General features: G+C 35.3%; 1 protein-coding gene across 10 annotated transcripts in view; it reads left to right on the plus strand.

The window, feature by feature from the left end:
• The window catches only part of TLN2 (talin 2), a 575,338-nt gene that overhangs the window by 301,171 nt on the left and 253,909 nt on the right, over window positions 1-20,258 (plus strand). For 9 of the 10 annotated variants that reach the window (XM_074234301.1, XM_074234295.1, XM_074234304.1 and 6 more), the window contains one exon: window positions 17,965-18,126. In XM_074234301.1, the coding sequence (XP_074090402.1) occupies window positions 17,991-18,126 (136 nt within the window). In that variant the 5' untranslated portion in view covers window positions 17,965-17,990. Of the gene's footprint in view, window positions 1-102; window positions 136-17,964; window positions 18,127-20,258 lie in introns of all 10 variants that reach the window. The other variant, XM_074234300.1, reaches the window with a different exon arrangement.

The following is a 20,258-nucleotide window of genomic DNA, read 5'->3' on the forward strand; positions in this document are numbered from 1 at the left end:
ATTTGATTTCATTGATATAGAAAGCTTGCAGATGAGGAAATTTCTAATTATTACCAATTGCACTTCTGAAGCCTATAATCTTTTTTTCAATATATTTTTCAGTTACATGCAAAGATATTCAACATTCATCTTTTGGTAAGCTTTTGAGTTTTCACATTTTTCTACTTCTCTCCCTTTCCCCCTCTCTGTTACAGATTATACATGTACATCCTAGTTAACATATTTCCTTATTAGTCAAATTGTGAAAAAAGAATCAGAACTAAAGGGGTAAAAAACCATGAGAAAAAAAGAAAACATAAAACAAGTTTTAAAAAGTGAAAATAGTATACTTTGGTCAGCATTCAGTCTTCATAGTTTTTTTCTATTTCTGTGGATGGCATTTTCTATCACAAGCCTTTTAGAATTGGCCTTGATCTCCAAAATGCTGAGAAGAGCTAAGTCCATCACAGTTGGTTATCAAATAATGTTGCTGTTAATCTATACAATGTTCTCCTGGTTCTGCTCACTTCACTCAGAATCAGTTCATGAAAGTTTTTTTCATGCAGCCTATAATCTTAGAACTCAGATCCTAAGAAATTAGACCACTGATTCTGGATCATGCAGTAGCTAGTATATCAGGGGGTAGGTCTTCATTCCAGGTTTTCCTGACTTCAAGACCCATCCTCTATTTGCTAGGTCATACTATCATTTATATTTATCATAATTTTATGTTTACAAGGTACTTTTTCTCCAAGAAATATATGACATAGGTAGTGAGAATTATGGTAAATGATTTTGTCCTTGATCATAAAGAATCAAAAGCTAGAATTCAACCCAGACCACCTGATTCAAGTACAAAACTTTCTACTATAACATGTTGTGTCAAATATATTGTTATTATCAGTTTTGAACCTCTTTTGTAAGAACAATTCAGGGCCTCATCCAAAGCTGTTAAGAATTAGACTCTAGTCTCAAACCTTTAAACACACTACCTCTCCTTTTAAATGGAAGCTTAAACTGCTAGCTCATAAAATTTGTGTATTTCTGGCGTGCTAAAGGATTTGGGGAGAATAGTAGTCAGTATAGGGAAATTCAGCTTAGAGGTCTGGGTACTTAGAACACTTAACACTGCACCTGAAGGGTTTATGATATTAAATGAAAGCATTTCCCATACAGATTTCAATCACTGGAAGAAGCAATCTCTCTGTATACATTGTGAGGATGGGGTTGTTTTGCCATTGAATTTTTCTTTTCCTGTAACTCTGAGGATATATTACAAAGAGATTTAATGAATATATTTTCATCCATACTTATTTGATTCATGACCTTGTGACTTGTGTTTCATAGTTATCTTTTTATAGCTTTTGAATTATTATGTATCATAGAACTGAGTCAATAAAAAAACAGAACATGAAGAAAAGACCCTGTTTAACATTTCAAGGGAGATGGAGTAATGCTATCTATAAATATTTATATTTTACTGGAAAGAAAATGTCTTTTTCATTTGACATTCAAACAAGTTAACTGAGAGAGAGAGATTCACCATTTGAGGAAGAAAGATAAGAGGCATATTTTATTTCTTTTAAAAGCATTGTAGGATCTCAGAACTAGAAAGACCTTGGAGGTTACCCAGTCTTATTTTGTGGATTAAGAAACAGACCTGGACCTTTTAAGAGTCTTCTTCAATGATAGAGTTAATATTTGGACATACGATTCCTGGGTCAAGATACTTACATATTGTCTTCCTTCAAATGTCATTTGAAAGAAAAATGTAGAAGGCAAAACTGCATTTCTTCTTGTTGTTCCAGCATTCATTCATGTCCAGCTCTTTGTGACCCTATGGACCATAAAATATTAAGTCCCTTTTATCCTGCATTATCTCTCAAAAACTGTCCAATTTCATATTCATTGTTTCTATGACACTATCCATTTCCCCCTCTGCCATCCCCCTTCTTTTGTCTTCAGTCCTTCCCATCATCAGGGTCTTTTTGAATGAATCCTATCTTCCCCTTATATGGCCAAAGTATTTAATCTTCAACTTCAGTATTTGGCATTCCAATGAATAATCCTAGTTTCTTTAAATATAGACAAATTTGATCTTGCTGTCCAAGGGCCTCTCAAAAGTCTTCCCAAGAACAGCTGTTCAAAAGAATTGATTCTGTGGTAATCAGCTTTCCTTTTAGTCTAACTGTCACAGCCATACATTGTTACTGGAAAAATCCTAACAGACCTTTGTCAGCAAGGTGATGACTCTGCTTTTTAGGAGGCTGTGCAGATTTGCCATGGCTTTCCTTTCAAAGAACGAACGTTTTCCAATTTCATAGCTATATTCACCATCTGCAGGTATCTTCGAGTCCAGGAATATAAAATCTGACACTGATTCCATTTTTCTTCTTCTATTTACCAAGAAATGATGGGACCAGTTCCGAAGAATAGTATTTTTTATGTTAATCTTCAAACCAACTCTTACACTCTCCTCTTTCTCCTTCACCAAGAAGCTTCTTAATTCTTCACTTTCTGCCATCAGTGGTATCATCTGCATATCTGAGATTGTTGATATTTCTCCTGGCAACCTTATTTCTGGTTTTTGATTCATCCAGCCTGGCATTTTGCATGATATACTCTGCATGTAAGCTAAATAACTAAGGTGATGGGGCAACTAGGTGGCACAGTGGATAGAGTACTGACCCTGGAGTCAGGAGGACCTGAGTTCAAATTCAGCCTCAGGCACTTAAGTGCCTAGTTGAATGACCTTGGGCAAGTCATTTTAAACCTACTGCCTTGCAAAAAAACCCCAAAAAATAACCAAGGTATCAATATATGACCTTGTCATATTTTTTTTTCAACCTTAGACCAATCAACTGTACTATGTTTGATTCTAATTTTTGCCTCTTGGTGCGAATACAAGTTCCTTAGGAGATAAGTAAGATGATCTACCAGATCCTCTCTTTGAAAATTTGCCACATTTTGTTGTGATCCATACAAAGGCTTTAGTGTAGTCAAGGAAGCAGAAGTAGATGTTTTTCCCCTTGTTTTGTCCATCATCTGCAAATGGTAGCAGTTTGGTCTCTGGCTCTCTGAAACCAGCCTGCTCTTTTGGTAATTTTCAGTTCATATATTGCTGAAGCCTAGCTTGCGGAATCTTAAACAGAACCTTACTAGGCAGATTGTTCAAAAACTCCTTGGCATTGCCCTTCTTTAGGATTGGAATGTAAAGTGATCTTTTCCAATTCAGTGGCCACAGTTGAGATTTCCAAATTTACTGACATATTGAGGGCAGCACTTGAATGACATCATCTTTTAGAATTTTGAGTAGTTCAGCTGGAATTTCATCACTTCTGTTAACCTTATTGTTAGCAATGCTTCCTAAAGCCCACATGACTTCCGGATGTCTGACTCTATATCAATTTACCACTGTAGTGGTTATCAGTGATGTTAAGGTCTTTCTTGTATAGTTATTTGGTTTGGTTTGGTTTTTTTTTTTCTTTTGTCAACTCTTCTTAATCTCTTTTGCTTCTTTCATGTTCCTACAGTTTTGTCTTTTATCATGTCCATTTTTGCTTGAAGCTTTACCTTGACATCTCTAATTTTCCTGAAAGAGATTTATTATCTTTCCATTCTATTGTTTTCTTCTATTCCTTTGCATTGCTCATTTAAGAAAATTTTCTTATCTCTCCTTCCTATTCTCAGAAATTCTACATTCAGTGGGTTATATCTTTTTCTGTTTCTTCTTTCCCTTTCCTTTCTCAGCTATTTGGGAAGTCTGTTCAGACAACCATTTTGCTTTCTTGCTCTTTTTCTTTGGGATGTTTTTTGTTGCTGCCTCCTCCTGTACAATATTGTGAATCTCTTTTCAAAGCCTTTTATACACTCTGTATATAAATCTATTCATCACTTCCACTTGATATTCATAAGGGATGTTATTTAGGTCATACCTTTTCTGTCTGAAGGTTTTCCCTACTTTCTTTAAGTCTCCATTTTTGCAATAAAAAGCTCAGAACATGATCTAAGCCACGGTCAAGATTATGTCTATTTTAACTATATTGAACTGCACGTTTGTCTGCAGATTGTATAATCAGTCTAATTTTACTGTTGATCATCTAGTGACGTCCATGAGTAGAGTTGCCTTTTGGGTGTTAGAAAAAAAGGGTTTGCTATGATCAGCAAGTTATCTTGACAAAACTTTTATTATTTCTACCCTGAAAAATCACCTATCATGCCAATTATCTTTTGATTTCCTTCTTTAGTATCTGAATCCCCAATGATGAATGAAATTGAGAGTGCGTGGTGTGTGTGTGTGTGTGTGTGTGTGTGTGTGTGTGTGTGTGTGTGTTACTTATAGATGTTGTAGGTCTTCATAAAACTAAGCAACTTTGTCCTCTTTGGTATCAATGGTTGGAGTCTAATTTTGTATTACTGTGATGCCGAATGGTATGCCTTGGATTTAAACAGAATTATCCTGTCATTTTTAAGATTACTCCCCAGTACTGCTTATCTCACTTTTTTATTGACTATGAGGGGCTACTCCATTTCTTCTAAGGAATTCTTGTCTACTGTAGAATTTGTAATGATCATCTGAATTAAATCCACCCATTTCTGTCCATTTAGATTCACCCACACCCAGATTATTGGTGTTTAATCTTTCCATCTCTTGTTCAATCATATCCAGCTTACCTTGGTTCATAGATCTTCCATTCGAGGTTCTTGTGCAATATTGATCTTTACTGCTTTGGACATCAGGCACATCTGCAGCTGAGCCTTCTTTCAGCTTTTCCCCAGTTGCTTCATTAGTACTGGAGTTACTTGTAATTGGCCTATACTCTTCCCCAGTAGCATACTGGACATCTTCAGACCTTATAGATTCATCTCATCTGGGTTTTTTTGGAATTTTTTTTGGAATTTCTTTTTTTAAATTTATTTTTATTAAAGATATTATTTGAGTTTTACAATTTTCCCCCAATCTTGCTTCCCTCCCCCCACCCCACCCCCCACCCACAGAAAGCACTCTGTCAGTCTTTACTTTGTTTCCATGTTGTACCTTGATCCAAATTGGGTGTGATGAGAGAGAAATCATATGCTTAAAGAGAAGAGAAGTCTAAGAGGTAACAAGATCAGACAATAAGCTGGGTTTTTTTTCCCCTAAATTAAAGGGAATAGTCCTTGCACTTTGTTCAAACTCCACAGCTCTTTATCTGGATACAGATGGTACTCTCCTTTGCAGACAGCCCAGAATTGTTACTGATTGTTGCACCGATGGAATGAGCAAGTCCTTCAAGGTTGAGCATCACTCCCATGTTGCTGTTAGGGTGTACAGTGTTTTTCTGGTTCTGCTCATTTCACTCAGCATCAGTTCATGCAGATCCCTCCAGGTTTCCCTGAAATCCCGTCCCTCCTGGTTTCTAATAGAACAATAGTGTTCCATGACATACATAAACCACAGTTTGCTAAGCCATTCCCCAGTTGAAGGACATTTACTTGATTTCCAATTCTTTGCCACCACAAACAGGGCTGCTATAAATATTTTTGTACAAGTAATATTTTTATACCCTTTTTCCTCATCATTTCAGGGTATAGACCCAGTAGTAGTATTGCTGGGTCAAAGGGTATGCACAGTTTTGTTGCCCTTTGGGCATATTTCCAAATAGCTCTCCAGAAGGGTTGGATGAGTTCACAGCTCCACCAGCAGTGTAATAGTGTCCCAGATTTCCCACATCCCTTCCAACAATGATCATTATCCTTCCTGGTCATACTGGCCAATCTGAGAGGTGTGCATCTCATCTGTTTTATCACTTCAGTACTGTCCGTGGGATTTTCTTGGCAAAGATACAGGAGTGGTTTGCTGTACTAAATTCTCTCTTTTTTGAGTAACCATAACATAGCTCATGGATTCACTGAGCTATGCAAGCCCCTCTGTCTTGAGGAGATAAACTGCATTTAGATCTGCTTGTCTGTCTTTCTGTCTCTCTGTCTCTCTACTTCCCTCAGTGGTTCCTCACTGGAATTTTTCTTAAAACTAAAAAACTTTAACCATGGCCATTCTTAGGACAATATGACCAGCTATTATATATAAATTACTTAAATTATGCACAAGATCTTATCATTGCCCTGCAAATGGCATTGGGGATTAAAACATGAATAAAAGAACAAACTTCTTAAATCTCTTTCCTGTTAACAACCAGAATTAAAATGAATAGAATAAGCTTATGATTATTTCTAGCCTATCCTGAAATATCCTGAGATATTTCAGTGATTTCACATTGGGTAGTTGTCTGAGAATATATCCTACACATTTTTTTTTTCAAGGAGAGGTGTTTAATTGACATAGTCTTATTATGTTGTGTTCTGGTATCTTTATCTATCAATAACAACAAATCTATTTCTATTTAGAATTATTTAACCTATTAAATATGTGTCAGTATTGCCTTTTGACATAGTTTTTATAAATGAATTTTAATGTTTACCTAAGCCTTTACCAAGATCTGGGCATTATGCCTCTCAATTCAGCCTAAGATTGCATTAACTTTTTGGCTGCTGAGTCATACTTTTGACTTATAAGGAGGGTACAGTAAATTTATTTGAGTAAAATTCATATGTGAAAATGAATTTAGTTAATATGTTAATATTCTTTGGTATTCTTGGTTCTTTTTTTTTTTAAGGTTTTTGCAAGGCAAACGAGGTTATGTGGCTTGCCCAAGGCCACACAGCTAGGTAATTATTAAGTGTCTGAGACCGGATTTGAACCCAGGTACTCCTGACTCCAGGGCCGGTGCTTTATCCACGATGCCACCTAGCTGCCCCTCTTGGTTCATCTTTCAAAGCAGTTCTCAAAACTTTGTGGTTCAAGGAAGCATTAGTTACTGAATTAATTTTCAAACTTTACTTATTACAAATGGAGCTAATCCTTTTTTTTCAAATCTGTCACTTTCTTCATTTATAGTATATTTTAAGATTTATGTTAAACAGTTGTCATTAATTTCTTTCCTCTTTTGAAAATTTGTTTTATTTCTCTCTCTCTTTTTTACATTCATTCCTTAGTCAAGAATTGTATCTTGTTGGGTTTCTGTTCAAGTTGGAACTTTACCATATACAATACCATGCAAAGTCACAAAATTTCAGAAGTGAAAGGGACCCCAGAGGTCATCTAATGCAAGAATACCTGCAGAGAAATCCCCTCTACCACATTCCTATTGGAGAAAGTCTTATTTCCTTAACCAGAAGTTCTCCAGTGAAAAATAAACAGACCATGGCCATTGCCAGTGCATAGCTCTAATTGTTCAAGTTTTCCTTTCTAATATTTAGCCTCTGTCTTATTCTTTGCACTTATGTCCATTTCTCCTACTTCTTACCTCTGAAAATACACTAAAGAAAAGGCTTCCTTGGACAAATCTCTTCACCTTTCTGGGCTTCAGGTTTTTCATCTGTAAAATGAGTGACTTCAAATGTCCCCTTAGCTCTTCATTTGATTCTTTCATCTGAAGTTTTATTCTTTTTTTACATTTTACAGCTATTTCTATATTTGGGCAATCATGCCTCCAATAACTTGCTCTTCACACACTAAATAAATTGAAATCTTTTAATGAAGAGCCCTTTTGGGGCCTTCATGGACTCCTCAGAATAATATTTTTTGCTTAGATTTAATCATCTTTTTTTAGGACCTTAATATTTTGGGGGGGTACTCCAGTTTTAATGATGTCTTTAAACAAAAATCTATGACTCAAATTGAACTTTCTGTTTAAATCATGCCAGATAATTTCTGACCTTCAGTTACCCTCATCTGTGAAATGAATACAATTTATCACCTTCTAGGCTTAATCATTTTGAAAGCACTAACTCTCCCTTCTGATGACATTAGTGATTAATTAAATAAACAAAACATTTAGGTTTTAAAGAAATATAAATATGCTAAAACATAGTGGTTTCTTGTTCATTTCTGGATATTATTCCTGATATGTTCATTTACCTTTGGTTTTATGTGGTTAGTGTACTGATATCAGAGAATATTAGAACCTGAAAGGACTTCAAAATTTCATGTAGTTCTAAGCAAGTAAAGTCTTATTATTCTCATTTCACAGCTGGGCTAACTAAAGGCCTGAAATTAACTATATTATCAGTCATTATTAAATACAAAGTTTAATGTGAGTTAGAGTTTTTTTAAAGGCCTTACTAAAATTTATAGAATACCCCCCCCAATGGACCAGTACAATAAAAGGATGGCAAAATTTGAATTTACAGAAAAACAGAAGGTTGAATTTCAATTACCACCTGAATAAATTTTCAATCACATTATGAGGGCTACTGATTTTCAGCCCTGTGATGTCTCACAGTTTTATCGCAGATTGAAGGTGTGTTTACAAATGACTTAAACCTAGAAAGAAGCACAAACAAGAGCATGACTGAATCCGTTTCCAAAAAGATTTTAACAGATTAGAATGACAGGTCAAATTTAATGAGATGTAATTTGATAAAAGTATTTTTGAAAGCCTACACTTGGATTCAAAGAAGTCACCTTCACAGTTACAAGATGGGGAAGGGTTTATTACATAGCAGATCTCTAAAATAAAAACTATAACATAGCTATATTGAAGCTCAGTGAACTGAATAAAAGCAGGCAATGGAAGGAAACAAGCATTATTATAAACAAGTACTGACTATGATTCTGGCACTATTCTAAGTGCTTTGCAAATATTATCTCTTTTGATCCTCATAACAACCCTAGAATGTTTGTGATATTATGTTCCCCATTTTACAGATGAGGAAATTGAGGCAGACAGAGGTAAATGACTAATTACTACTTCTATTTGATAACTGAGACTGAGAGGGTAATAGCAGTAAAGGTGTCTGAGGTAGGATTTGAATTCAGCTTTCTGAGAAGTGGGGAACCTGAGATTTCATATTTGCTGCTTGTATAGATCAGTACTTCAGGAGTAGGGATGATGAAAATGAAGTTAATGATAATTCACCTTTATTTGGTGCTTTATAGTTCACAAACCACTTGACATATAGTATCTCATTAACCCCCTTAGGCTTGAATTCTCTCATCTGTAAAATATGAAATGTAACCTCTACTGTTTCTTGCCAGAACTAAACCAAGTCATTTCTTAAGTTTCCGGATAGCATGATTTGGATTCAAAGGACTTAAATTCAAATCCTGACTGCTGTTTCTTCCTAGGTGATCTTGGACAAGTCACATAGGTTCTTTGGGCCTCAGTTTCCTCATCTGTAAAATCAAGGAGTTGGACTAGATGACCTTTTAGGTTCCATCCAACTCTGAATCTGTGATCTTGTTGTCTTTTACTTTGCATTTGAATAGACTATGATAAATATTTTTTAAGCTTCTGTTAAGGGCCCAACACTATGAGCTGAGGAGGATAGTGCCCTGCTCTCAAGAAGCTTACAGTCGAGTAGGGAATAATTGGAAAGGGCTGGGGGAAGCATATCTTTGCACAGTGGTTCATGATGATGATGACAGTAGTGGTGGTCCAGTCCAAATCAGAGCATCTGGGAGCCAATGAAAACATTGCTGGAATGTTAAGCCTTCTATCAAGGAAGACTATGATCAGAGATGTAAAAGCAATGGGGAGTATTGAAGAGGTATGAATAGCAAAGCTGAATCAATTTCAGCTCATAACGTTCTGGGTGACAAGCTTTCATAGGGAGATGGACTTATCATCCCTCGAGGGGGAAAGGGAACATGGTGATGATGATGGTGGTGGAATCAAACCAGAATAAATGAATTTGCTTTGCCATTTATCTCTTTGACCTTGAATGAATTATAGTTCCTCTTAGCTTCAGTTTCTTCTAGTGTAAAATTATTGCATTGGACCAGACCATCTCTAAGGTCCCTCCCACTAATTATATGATCCTATAAGATCTAAAAATCTATCTTCTTGGCAGTCTTAACAACATAAACTTAGTGAGGGCAGTTAAATAAGCCCTTGGTCCGGGGACAGACACAGCTACATAACCACAATCCCACAGGTGGACATTAGCCAAGATACATTTAACCACAAAATGTTCTATTATTTCATAATACACAAGTGGAAATGATTTTATTCATTCTCCCTAATGATTCATTTATTTATGCTCAAGGCATAATATTAACTACATTTACTGGGTCCTGCATTTGTGATTATTGACACAGCACACCAATATTAACCTTGAGCCTATCTAGCGCCTCGCATACCTACATCGGGGATAAATCCCAATTCTCATCCCCCCCCATACTTTGTATTTTCTATTATATTCCATGTTTGGGAACAGTTTCAAAGTATGATGATTAAAAGGAGCAAATAGATATTGGGCATGGTTAAACCACAGAATTTGAGAACTAGCAGGGACTCTGTTACCTTATTCATCTACCAAAAAATTCAATTTAGCAAAATTTCTCCTTATTTAATTTATACTAGAGTTATTTATAATTGTCCTCCACTATTCCCCAGTAATATATTGATTACCTTCAGACCTTAGGGGCTCATTTTCCAATGCCATCTGTTTTTGTCATTTTAATACTATCCATGGTGTTTTCTTGGCAAAGATACTGGAGTTGGCCATTTCTTTCTCCAGTGGATCACCTTTTCTCAAACTCTGCATCCATGACCCATCCATTTTTGGTTGATGTGCTCACCATAGCTCATGATTTCCCTCCACTATGACAAGGCAGTGATAAAGGAGGGGGGGAACTGCACATAGATCTATTTGATGACATAAATAAAAATAATTTTTAAAAAATCTTATTCCTTACCCTCAAGATAGTCCTCTAAATTTTTTTTTTAGGTTTTTGCAAGGCAAACAGGGTTAAGTTGCTTGCCCAAGGCCACACAGCTAGGTAATTACTAAGTGTCTGAGACCAGATTTGAACTCAGGGACTCCTGACTCCCGGCCGGTGCTTTATCCACTAGGCCACTTAGCTGCCCCTTCCTCTAAATTCTTAATGGTTGATATCATATCCTCCCTGATTTTTCTCTTGACTAGGATAAACATCACCAATTCCTTTAGTCAATACTCATCTGACATGAACCTGAAGACCTTCACTATTTTAGTTATTTTCCTCTTACTATTCTCCAGTTTGTCTTATTTTGTTCGAGTCAGACACAGTACTCTAGATGTGTTCTGTCTATAGTCAGATTACAATCTTTGTAAGTGAATGTGATGCTTTTTTATGTAGTCCCTATTGTATTAGCTTTTGGTATTGACATATCACTTTATTGACTTACTCAGTTTTTGTTTTCACTAACCACCCCCAATCCTTTAACTTTTAGAGAGATTTCTAGCCTGTCAAGATTTTTTTGGATTCTGACACTGTCATAGTCTATAATGACATGCTATTGGCTAATATATGTTTTTAGGACTTTGAAAATTTTCTTTAATCTTAGAGGATAAGGGAGGAGCTAGAGAGATAGCTGATCTAGAGTTATAGATGTTCTCCAATCTCTGAGGTTACAAATCAAATCAACAACATACTTAGTTTGTTTCCTATACTATGCTAAGTGATGGAAGTGCAAAAAGATGTCCTTCCCTCAAGGAGCTTATATTCTGATGGTGGAAAGAACATTTGAACTAAAGGGGTTGGGGTTGGGGTGAAGGGATAAGGGAGGAGAAAGTACCTGCACAGGGGAATAATAGTGCAATCCAAAGATTCTGGAGCAGAGCTGAGAAAGGAATGCAAGATGACTAACCTGGGTCCTTTCTCAAAGTGAAGGATCTGGAAAATACTCGACAATGAGAAGGTTAGTGGCCCTTTCAAATGGATTTTCTGGAAAGGTATCTCTCAGGCATAGAAAATAGGTTATAAATTCTTAATTAATTTTAATTTAATTTAATGTTTACTTTAGACTTTTGGTCTTCATGCACAGGAGAAAAAAAGTGATTTTTTGGTTCTTCATTTCCTATTTATTACAAGGAAGAAGCATTTGGGGCTTTTGCTTATTCCTTTGATTTTTAATTTTCTATATTGTTTCTCCTGACAATAAATTCCCTGCTTTTAAATTTCTCCTTTCCAAAAATCTGCAGAGCTTTGATTGAGAGATAGGATTCACTTTGTACAAATGGTACACTGTTTTACCTGTGAATAATCGTCAGCAAATATCCTTTCCTTGTTGCCTTTGGTTTTTGTTCATATATTTATATGAGTGTGGAAAAATGAAATGGAAAATTTTCTTCCATTTCACTGACTGACAAAATTTTCTCATGTTAAGTTAGACAAGAAACACCATTAGAATTCTATCTATTTATATTGAGCTCTGTCTCTTCAAATAGTGTTCTGCTATGTATTTCACCTATTAAGTTAATGTATCACTTCTCATGCCTGACCTTTAGGGGAAAAGTATTAATGAAAGACATTCTGTTCAATAACCAAATGGCAAGGGTTTGGGATTTGCTGTGGTAATTGGATTCTACTGACTGGAAAAAAATAGTGGTTGATATTTTCAAGAAACCCTGCATTTTTCAAAGCAGATAGCCAGTTATAAGTCATAGAAATAACAGGTATTCTTGGCAAATAGCAATAATCCTGCTTTTAGGGAACGTCCTTTGTGCATTCCTATAGACTTATTGTATTTCAATAACCTTACTGTGAGTATAATAAGAGAAAAAATAAAAAGAAATAAAAAAATGATGGTTCACTGTAAATTCTTGATTATTAAAACTATAAGAAGAGAGCAGATAATTCATAATAGCTACTCAACTTAGAGCTTCCAACCTGCACATCTAGGAAATGTCAGGGAACTGATAAGACAAGCCTTCAAGATCTGGTGTAGGGTTTGATAGATTCACTCACCTTAGCTCTTACTCTGGAACAACAGTGGGATTTCTGGAAAGGCAAAACTATTCTTAATTGTGTAACATATATAATGACTGTGGGAGCAATAAACTTTTCCTAGCAGAGAATATAAGAAAAAAAAAAGATCAAGGCTCAAAGAGATAAACAAATTGGGGATGAGTAATGAAAGAGAGAGAGTAATTATACCAGAATCTGGGGCGGGGGGAGTCCTGGTGGGCTGAGATGGTTCCCTTGAAGGACCTCCATATGGTGCTGCATAGAAAACTGGGGAGAGAGTGAGAGAGAGGTGAAAGAGAAGTCGTGAACCACACGCAACTGGAGAAAACTGACCTCCCAGCATATCCTTCAGAACCCTCCGACTCTTGTTTGTTCTGCTGTCTAATACAGTTTATTTGACCCCCACAATGATCATTTTATTGCTTGAGGAGGGAGCACTAACAAATAGAGAAGAAGGTTTTTCACAGGAAATGGCCCCCTGATCTCTAAGGCCATTAAGAAACAGTGGTGTGGATGGGAGGGAGTGCCCTCCAGGCAAGAGAATCAACCTTTTCAAAGTCTTAGAGAAGGAAGAGGGAATGTTGAGTTTAAGAAATATTTAGTTAAATATATAGCTAAGTAAAATATGAAATGAGACTAGAAAGCCAGAATGGAGTCAGACTTTGGGAGACCTTGAAATGGTAGGTTGGGAATTTATGTTTCAATCTTTGTGGTTAAAAAGCAATCCTAATGGAGTGTGATGTGGTTAAATCCTAAATTTTAGACATTTAATTGAAAAGGGCTGCTAAGTGACACAGTGAATAGAGTGTAAGCCTGGAGTAAGGAGGACCTGAGTTCAAATATGACCTCATACAGCCTATTGGTTCTGTGATCTAGGCAATGACTTTATCTATGACTGCCTCAGTTTCTTATCTGTAAAATTAGGATGACAGGACCTATATCCCAGAATTATTGTGAGAATCAAATGAGATAAAGGGCTTACCAAACTACCAGGAACATCATAGAGGCTTTATAAATGCTTATTCCCTTCCTTTCCTTTTTTCTTTCTTTCTTCCTTTTTTTTTTTTATGTTTTTGCAAGGCAAATGGGGTTAAGTGGTTTGCCCAAGGCCACAGAGCTAGATAATTATTAAGTGTCTGAGGTCAAATTTGAACTCAGGTACTCCTGACTCCAGGGTTGTTGCTCTATCCACTGTGCCACCTAGCTGCCCAGCCTTTCCCCTTTTCTCCACATAACCAACAAATATTTAAAAGGCAGCTATCAGGGTCCAGAGGCAGCTAGGTAGTACAGTAGATAAAATGATGAACCTGAAGTCAGGAAGACAAGAAAGAAAGGAAAGGAAGGAAGGAAGGAAGGAAGGAAGGAAGGAAGGAAGGAAGGAAGAAAGAAAGAAAGAAAGAAAGAAAGAAAGAAAGAAAGAAAGAAAGAAAGAAAAGAAAGACTCAGTGGGGAGGGGAAAATGACATGAATAACTTGTTACTCTATCATCTTTTAAGTTGATTTAGGCTATACTAAATTAATTCAATATTGGGCAGATAGCTACTGAAGAGGCATCTTGGGTTTTGAACAATGTATTTTGACAGTTTTCAAGTAAACAGTTTCCATAGTTTTTCAAAATAAATTCTTATAAGCACAGGTTACCATGACTTCAAATTGGCCAGACACGATTGCTGTTTTCAAATATTTCTATTTTGCACATTGAGATAGTACTTTTTTTAAGCTTTTATTTATCCAAATGACTGTCATATGTGACTGCTCATAACAAGCAAATGGACTAATAAACTTGAATCTTTTTATTTTGAGTCAATCATTTGAAGAGTATCTAATTAGTGAATTATCTTGTTCTCATTACATCTGACAATTCCATTGCCTACTAATATCCAAAGTATAAAATAATAGAAATATAATGAACTTGATAAATATTTTCCTCTACTTCCTAGGTTGTTCTTCAGTCATTTTCAATAATGTCTTATTCTTTGCGACCCTCATTTGGGGGTTTCTTGGCAAAGACACTAGGAATAATTTGCCATTTCCTTCTCCTCACTGAACAGATGAGGAAACTAAGGCAAATAAGATTAAGTAACTTGCCCAGGTACCACAGATAGTGTATCTGAGGCCACATTTGAACTCTTAATAAAATGAATCTTCCTATTTTCCTATCAGACCTATCACTCTATCCACCTTGCCACCTAACTGCTCTTCCTAGGAGTTTTTTGAAATTTGAAACAAATATAAACTAGTTAGTAAAATGTGTTTTTGATTTATTGATGCATTTATATTATCCATGCTAGTCCTACATCTCATTTAAATGTCCCACTGATCATTACTAGTATATGGTAGTGAGCCATGGAAACTTTCTGGTCCTCATTGTCACCAGTGGCATGACTTTATTGGATTCTACAAAATAAAGCAACTATCTCAATGATAGTACTACTACTGCTGTTTATATAGTACTTTATTTATTTATTCATTCATTCATTCCATTTATTTATTTATTGATTGGTTGGTTGATTGATTGATTTTTGCAAGGCAAATGGGGTTAAGTGGCTTGCCCAAGGCCACACAGCTAGGTAATTATTAAGTGTATGAGACTGGATTTGAACCCAGGTACTCCTCACTCCAAGGCCGGTGCTTTATCCACTGCACTACCTAGCCACCCTGTAGAATGCTTTATTTATATATTACTACATTTGATCCACTTAGCCATCCTACAAATTAGAATAAAGTACTGATTTGCTGGACCCTGAATTAACTTGTTCAAAAATAAAAGAAATTATCTCATGAATCAGTTTAAATCAGAGCCAAATCTATTTCTGAATCTGTTGAGCTGGAAGGAGACCCAAAAAACATGACCTATGTGTTCATGCAACAAAGATGAATAGTTTTTAACCCTCGGAAGAGAATAAGGTTAGGTGACTCATTTTGGGATGAAGTCTATGATACCACCTCATTAATAATAGTATCAGCCTATATTTCATTTCTTATCATACATTTGATGTTTTTTTCCCATTGTTTAGGAAGAAGAGAAAAGAGTTTTGTTTATTGAAAAAATATAAAAGAAAATAAAAATTTGAGAAAAGCCATACTAATAAAAAAGTAAATAGTTCTATAATATCTGTTTTCAAAATGTGACTACTTATTTATAAATATATATCATTATTACAGAAATATTAGCTATTATAGATACATATAAAATGTACATGTGCATGTACATACAAACACTCACACATATGTATATCCCCTGATCCTCATAACAAATCTGTGAAATAGGTGCTTTATTTTTACCCATTTTTGTAGATTTCTAATTGGAGACTGAGAGGATGAGCAGCTAGGTGAAATTCAACTCAGGAATTCCTCATTCTTATTTAAACACTTTACCATTATTCCATCTGCCTAATACCCAGTAAGTAGCAGAGTATCCAGATCTTTTGAGTCTTAGTGGTGTGGTTAATCTATTTTGTTAATAAGGGAGAGGTTTGAGCTATTAATATTTTTATGAAAAACTTGCTCCAAATTATTAATAGAGAAATGGAAATCAAAGAAATTTGACCTCAGGGTCAAAAGTTTAAAAAAAAATGAAAATGACAAATGTTGGAGGTGCTGTGGGACAATAGATACATTAATGTGCTGTTAGTGGAATTGTGAATTGCTCCAATCATTCTGTAAAGTAATTTATAACTTTACCCAAAAAAGTTACTGAATTGTGTCTGCCTTTGACCTAATGAAACCTTTACTATACTTATATACCCAAGAGAACAAATAAAGAAGACAAAGATCTACATGTAAAAAAATATTTATAGTAGCTCTTTTTTGTATTAGTAAATAATTAGAAATTAACAGGGTACCCATCAATTGGAGAATTAACAAATTATAGTATATGAATGAATGCTCTTGTCCTTAACAAATGAAAAAAAAAATTATGGTTTCATAGAAATGTGGGAAAACTTGTATGAACAGATATAGCTAAGTAAACCTAAGAGAATAATTTGTAAATACCAATAACTTTAAAACACTTAAGAACTCTTATCAGTACAATGATCAACTATGATTTCAGAGGACTCAAAGTGCTACTTATGTTTCCTGAGTAGAAGGGTGAAAGATAAGAGTGCAAATTATATATGTTTATATTTACACACACACAAATATACACATGGGTATATATATATACACATTGTCACCAGTGGCATTACTATTGGATTCTACAAAATAAAGCAACTATCTCAATGATAGTACTACTACTACTGTTTATATAGTACTTTATTTATTTACTTATTTATTTATTTATTTATTCATTCATTCATTCCATTTATTTATTGATTGATTGGTTGGTTGATTGATTGATTTTTGCAAGGCAAATGGGGTTAAGTGGCTTGCCCAAGGCCACACAGCTAGGTAATTATTAATTATTAATTATGTGTGAGACTGGATTTGAACCCAGGTACTCCTCACTCCAAGGCCTGTATATATATATATATATATATATATACACACAGGTATGTATAGACCCATAAGTATCTATACATGCATATATACACGTATGCATCTATCTATACCCAAAGCAAAATAAATGTTCACATTGACAAATTTATTTTGCTTGATTATATTTTTACATTTGATGTTTTTCATTTTCATCGAGTGTTTAGGAAGAGGAGAAAATAGTTTTGTTTATTGAAAAAAAAAGAAAAGAAAAATTTTTAAAGAAAGCCAGGGATAGTTACCGAACATATAATTTTACTAGTATCCAGAATTCCAAAATAAATGAGTCCAACTTAGAATTTTAGGAGAGATGCCTGGAACACTTAAGGGTTTAAGAAACTCATCCACAGTTAGATTGATTTTTTGTTTCAGAGACAGAATTTGAACTCAGGCTTTTTTTTAAGCTCCAGGGAAAGAAGCATGCATTTTTAAAGCATGGACTAATAGGCCAAATATCTCTTTCTATTTTCACAAAACCCTGGGAGCTAGGTGCTGTGCCATGTCACAGTTGAAAAAGTTGAGGCAGAGGTTAATTGATTTGCCTAAAGTCACAAATCTAGTATCTGAGACCAGATTTGAACTGAGGTAGTCCTGACCCTAGACCTAGTCTTCTAGACACTATGGTGTTACTAGCTGCCTCCTCAGCACATCTACTAAATCATGCTACCTCTTTTAGATTAACAAATGTTCTGAAAATACTAATGTGTACTTTTTTATTTTTTGGCACTTCTAAGGGGGAGCCTTCAAATCACCTAGAAAAATGGTGGCCTTATCATTAAAGATTTGTGTCCGCCACTGCAATGTGGTGAAGACTATGCAGTTTGAACCATCAACAGCAGTGTATGATGCATGCCGAGTCATTCGGGAGCGGGTACCTGAGGCACAAACTGGACAAGGTAAGTCATCAGCTCATATCTCAATTTTCATGGAGCATTAATGCTAATTCTATTTTTAGATAATAATGTCCCATTTGAATAGCTCTGCAAAGTTTATAAAAATTCGTTTATTTTTTTCAGAGTATCTTTATGGTGCCAATATTGTAAGTATTATTCCCGTTTTGATGAGGAAATTAAGACTCAGATAAATTAATTGCCTATAATCACATTATTAGTTAGCTATTTGAATTAAGATTCTACTCAAATTTCCTGTCTCCATGTTCTGCTCTCAAACATTTGATGGACAGTTCCACCTGGATATCCCTCTAAGCTTTTTAAAATTGATGTGTCTAAAACCAACTCATTTTCTTTTCCCAAAAAACTCTTTCAAATTTCCTATTTTTATCGATGATGTCCACTTTTCTGTTTCTGAGGCACAAAATTTCAGTGCCATTGTTGACTCTTTCTCCCTTAACCTTCATTCAGTTATCTTATCAGTTCCAGTCAATTCATCATCAGTGATATCTCTTATAACATTCTTCCCCTTTTCCCTTCTCAGAACTCTCTACATGAAATATTGTAGTAAACTCCAAATTGGCCCTCCCAACCCTATCCATTTCTATATTCTAATCTATTCATCATCATCATCATCATCATCATCATAACAGTAGTAATAGTAATAGTTAGTATTTATATATGTACCAGATTCTATGCTAAGCACTTTATAAACATTATTTCAGTTTATCCTCATAACATCCCTCCCACTTTATAGATGAGGAAACTGAGGCAGATAGTAGATAAGGGTCACACAACTATTTAGTCGCCTTGGCTGAATCTGAGCTCAGGACTGGCTGTCTTTACATTGCCATTCATCACAAAATTGGTAAAGTAATGTTTCCTAAAGTAAATCTGACCATATCACTTTCTTAGGCTTGAGCCCTCCATAATTAGACTCTAATTTGCCATTCCAAATTGTACACTCCATTTCCTTTTTTTTCTTTAGATTTTTTTTTTTGCAAGGCAATGGGGTTAAGTGTCTTGCCCAAGGCCACACAGTTAGATAATTATTAAGTGTCTGAGGCTGGATTTGAACTCAGGTACCCCTGACTCCAGGTGCTCTATCCACTGCACCATCTAGATGCCCCACTCCATTTCCTTTTAACTACCCATTTTTATGAAAAAGTTGTAGTTAAGAGTTGTTATTAATTATATTATATTATGTTATATATATTACTTATATATATATTACTTATATTATGCAAGGATGGTAATAGTTAAACAGTATGAGAGATTTTAAGTGATCAGGAATGGTATTGGTGGTGCAAAGCTATTGTCCCCAGTGCTGAGGAAATCAAGACTGGGAATTCACAGCTGCAGAAGGGCTAAAGCCAGTCAGATATCTATACTAACTGCAGACCAAGTCAGGGCAAACCTCAGTCCAAACAGAAAAATTATGCAAATTAAAGCTTCTGTTGGCAGTCATTTTGGGCATTAGCCTTGTTGCACTTTAACCTAGGTGAAATTGAAGACCCAATTCTCTCTTTTTTAAAAAATTTTATTCATTAAGGCAATGGGATTAAATGACTTGTCCAAGTCACACAGCTAGGCAACTATTAAGTGTCTGAGTTAGAATTTAAACTCCAGTCCTCCTGACTCCAGGGCCACTGCTCTATCCACTATGCTGCCTAGCTACCCCTGGAGCCCCATTCTCAGTACCACCACCAACCCAACCCCCCAAAAGGAAAGAGAAAACCCTTAAGATTCTATATAAATGTGACCCAATTATTATTTTAATCATTAATTTATTTTTCCTTGATGTTTAAATCTATGGCATCTTGTTTAACAGTTGTTCATGACAGTTTTTCACAGTTTGCTTAGTTTTCTTGCTGTAAACACAGTACACGTGAACTTAGTGGACATCATATTAAGATTGTGAAACTATGAAAATCACCACTTCAAATTCCTTCCTAGAGGGATACCAGTTGTCAAAAGATAGGACTATAAAAATGCTATTTTTCTTGGCTTGAAAGCCAACAAATTTATGTTATTACAGATTGTGTTTAAGATCATACTTGTTTGAACTATTGCCATACTAATATTTTTCTTATTCCCTTCTTAGAAGTTTTGTATGCCATTGATTTTGTGAATTGGTC

Source organism: Macrotis lagotis, chromosome 4, assembly GCF_037893015.1.
Source record: "Macrotis lagotis isolate mMagLag1 chromosome 4, bilby.v1.9.chrom.fasta, whole genome shotgun sequence".
NCBI lineage: Eukaryota > Metazoa > Chordata > Mammalia > Peramelemorphia > Peramelidae > Macrotis > Macrotis lagotis.